Source organism: Benincasa hispida, chromosome 10, assembly GCF_027475165.1.
Source record: "Benincasa hispida cultivar pf3 chromosome 10, pf3_genome.v1.1, whole genome shotgun sequence".
Taxonomy (NCBI): Eukaryota; Viridiplantae; Streptophyta; class Magnoliopsida; order Cucurbitales; family Cucurbitaceae; genus Benincasa; species Benincasa hispida.
In genome coordinates this window covers 14,184,859-14,188,162 of record NC_143487.1, presented here as the reverse complement: position 1 = coordinate 14,188,162, position 3,304 = coordinate 14,184,859, and the positions used below count along the sequence as shown (strand labels likewise).

General features: G+C 32.6%; 1 protein-coding gene across 11 annotated transcripts; it reads left to right on the top strand.

The window, feature by feature from the left end:
- On the top strand, positions 1-3,084 carry LOC120087965 (structural maintenance of chromosomes protein 6B-like). 11 transcript variants are annotated; one of them, XR_016523698.1, is made up of 6 exons: positions 1-657; positions 763-864; positions 1,540-1,639; positions 1,785-1,882; positions 2,044-2,112; positions 2,720-3,084. XR_016523698.1 is itself a non-coding variant. In XM_090305627.1 (6 exons), the coding sequence occupies exons 3-5, from the start codon at positions 1,484-1,486 to the stop codon at positions 2,099-2,101; spliced, it is 312 nt and encodes a 103-aa protein (XP_090161753.1). In that variant the 5' UTR covers positions 395-657; positions 763-864; positions 1,445-1,483; the 3' UTR covers positions 2,102-2,112; positions 2,720-3,084. The 11 variants fall into 11 exon arrangements, 5 of the variants coding, with proteins under 5 accessions (XP_090161753.1, XP_090161755.1, XP_090161752.1 ...); XR_016523697.1 differs by having other exon boundaries at positions 395-657; positions 1,766-1,882; positions 2,720-2,994; XM_090305627.1 differs by having other exon boundaries at positions 395-657; positions 1,445-1,639.
- The last annotated feature ends 220 nt before the right edge of the window (positions 3,085-3,304 follow it).

The window sequence follows — 3,304 nt, the reverse complement described above, 5'->3', positions numbered from 1 at the left end:
ATCGTTTTCATATTTTACGATTTCTTTTTTTCAATCTTATTTAAAAAACAATTTTTAGGCAAGGTGTTTGACAAAAGTAGTACTATAGTGATCAATAATTAACGGTATTTTCATTCATTGAATTAGGAATAATATCTCCACACTACAAGAGAAACTACTTTTATTTACGTTTATAGTTTTAAATACTTTACATTTTTATGAAAAAATGTCAAGAAATAGGTGAATTTTTTTAAAAAAAAAAGTCAAAAATTGATTTTAAAAATAGGGGTGGTACATTTTTTCCTTAAAAATACAATGCTTGACGTTTTAAAAATGTCAAGTTCAATTAATGATTTCTTGATGTTTTAAAAACGTAAAAAACAAATAGCAACGCTACCTATTTTGACGGAAAAATGGAAAACTCATGCACCACACGCAGCAGCGTTGCAATGCTCAACGCTACGGGTTTTGACGTGTACGAGTGTGGTCACATACGGCCAGAATTTCGTTCTCCCTTCAAAATGAAGTTAATTTTCGTTCTTCCTCTCAAACGAATCCGATCGACCGCATTTTCATTCTCCCACTTTGCTACTACCCTAGCTTCCCTCTCAAACGAAGTCGACCAGCTCCCTCCCATGGAAGCGTTCACGCTGCCGTTGCTTCCCTCTCAAACGAATGGTGAGATTCTCTCTCTGTATCACTAACTTCTCTTATTCTCCTAACTTTACTTTTTGTTTCACCACTTCCATCTGTTCGTTTTGGTCTTTGGTTGTGTTTCTTTAGCCGTTCAACCGGTATGTTAAGATCAGAAGGATTGCCCTCATCAACTATGGTGAAGATTATGGGAAGCTTGTTGTAATCATGGATGTAATCGGCCAGAACCGGGTAAGCACACTCTTTACTATTCATTCCATTTTTGTATTTGGTATTCTGATGGTTTTAGTTAGGCAAGGAGAATGAAAAATCTTTGATGTTCTCTGTTTTTGAAATAGCTAAATAAAATAACAGTAATATCTTAAATTCTTTGAGGATTTTTACATTATATTCGTATCATAGGGTTTGGTGCTGAAACTGTTGGATAATGGACTAGTTTTGTTTCAGTTTTAAGTCTTCTGGGTTTCTTTTTTTTCTTCTTTAAAATGTAATCTTTGAACTGACAGATAATGGATTTTTGCAACTTTATTGTTATTGCTTTATAACTTGAGAACGGTTGGATTTGTATACTACTTTGTTTCAATTGGAAAGTTTTTATAATGGTGGTTGTCATTTCGAACATTCTCACTTGGTCGATTGAAGTTCATTTATGTTTTCAACTTGGGGTTTTGTTGTTTATTCTGCAGAAGTGTTATTTTTCTATTCTTGAGTGATTTTGCAACTTTTTGGAATGATAGTGATTACCATGACTTGTTTCTTAATGTAGTCTTTTGTTAAATCATTTGCATGACTAGCTTGATTTTATGTTTAGACAAACTCTGGCTGATGATGTCTATCAATCCATGTATATATGGCTTATACATGGAAAGATGATGGTTCCGAAATAATGAAACTGGATAATATTAGGTGGAGAACGATCATTTTCAACACTATATGCTTTGCTTTAGCATTACATGAAATGACTGAAGCCCCATTTCGAGCAATGGATGAGTTTGATGTGTTTATGGTGAGCTACTGTCTCATTCTTGTCATCCTTTTTTATATTTCAAGTATATTTCTGATATGGATAGCCAAAGAAAATGTTGTCTAAAACTTATATTTGAAACATAAAAGTGTTGTGTCTTTTCACAAGCTTCCCAATAAGCTTACAGGATGATGCAGTAAGTCGAAAAATCAGCTTAGACACTTTTGTGGATTTTGCATTGGCACAAGGCTCCCAATGGATACTTATCATGCTGCATGACATTGGGTAATTACAAAGATATTAAATCTTTTGAGTTTCACTTGGTATAGTTAATGATGTGATCTTTAACTACACATGCACAAATTTCTCACTTCTTTTAAAACTATGCACAAGTTCATTTTCTGATGAAGCATTGAGACACTTTACGTTTGGAGATCTAACTACAGCATGGTAAAACAAGGAGAACGAATCAATAAGCAACAAATGGCAGCTCTTCGATCATGACGTTCCTACTGGTGAGGGCTCAATCTGTTCAACGATCTCTGTATGATTCCCATTTTTTTTTTGTTCCAATATATTTTCAACTTATTCACCCCTTTGGATTATTTACCCATCTTTTGTGTATATTCTCCACGTTCAAACCAATTGTAGAATTAACAGTCATATCTATGAGAAAGTAGAGAAGGACAATTAATAGATGAAAGGCAAAGAAATGGCTCTTTTTGTATAGGTTTAATGTATAATGTACTCAGCATGGTTAGAATAGAAGTGGCTATTCTGGAAAACTCTGAGATTAATGTTTCTATTTATATTTGTTGTTTCTTTTACGGTTTCTCTGTTTGGAAAGAAAAAACAAAGTTAAATGGCAAGTTGAGTTCCTAAACTTATAAGTTTTTGCTAATTGGTCCTTAAACTTTAAAAATGTTTAAATTTGTTTTCTTTACTTGTTCTTATCTGTGTGTTTGAAGTTTGGTTTGGAGTCCAGTGTGATTAAAATATACTTTTAAATTTTTGTTCATTTGAAGTTTCTGATGGATTTTGAGTAATTTAAAGTAGTGTATCAAGTTTTCTTCTTAATGCTTTATTATTCCATTTCAAATTGTGCGGATTGGGTATTTGAAGCTTGGTTTTGGAATCGTCGGATGATTTGAGGATCAATGGATTGGTCTTGTCATTTGGACGAATGGTTGGAAGGCGTTGGATGTTGTTGGATTGGTAATTCACTTTGGCAAATTCATGACCAACTTGATGGGGTAATCAATGACCATCAAGTCTTCGAGACTAGTTTTAATATTTTTTTCTGGATTTGGTTTATGGCAGTGTTTGAACATTACTCTTTGTAATCATCATTCATCAAATTTCATATGGTAGAGAACTTGATTTTCTTTGTTGTTGAACTGGTGGAAATTTAGTTTTCTTTGTTGTTGAATTCATGATGTTAAAGAACTGAAGTTTTTATAAAGAGATATTGGTGGAAATTTGGTTGATATATAAGATTAAAAATGCGTGTATTGTTTAGTTGATTGATGAATGTATGTCATATATATATCAAATGTGGTTGTTGGATCAAAATACAGGAGCAATTATAGGTAAAAACGTCAATATTATAGATTTTTCTAAAAAAATCACAAGCAAATTTCTTGATTTTTTTTTCTCGTCGAGATTATAGATATTTTTGACATGTTTAACAGGTCAAGACCTCCCATA

What these genes read in the sequence shown, in the direction of transcription:
- LOC120087965 (XM_090305627.1), top strand. Translation starts at nt 1,484, where the DNA reads ATGGCTTATACATGGAAAGATGATGGTTCCGAAATAATGAAACTGGAT. An exon ending in ATGAGTTTGATGTGTTTATG is followed by an intron (nt 1,640 to 1,784) that starts GTGAGCTACTGT and finishes ATAAGCTTACAG; the next exon opens with GATGATGCAGTAAGTCGAAA. An exon ending in ATCATGCTGCATGACATTGG is followed by an intron (nt 1,883 to 2,043) that starts GTAATTACAAAG and finishes ATCTAACTACAG; the next exon opens with CATGGTAAAACAAGGAGAAC.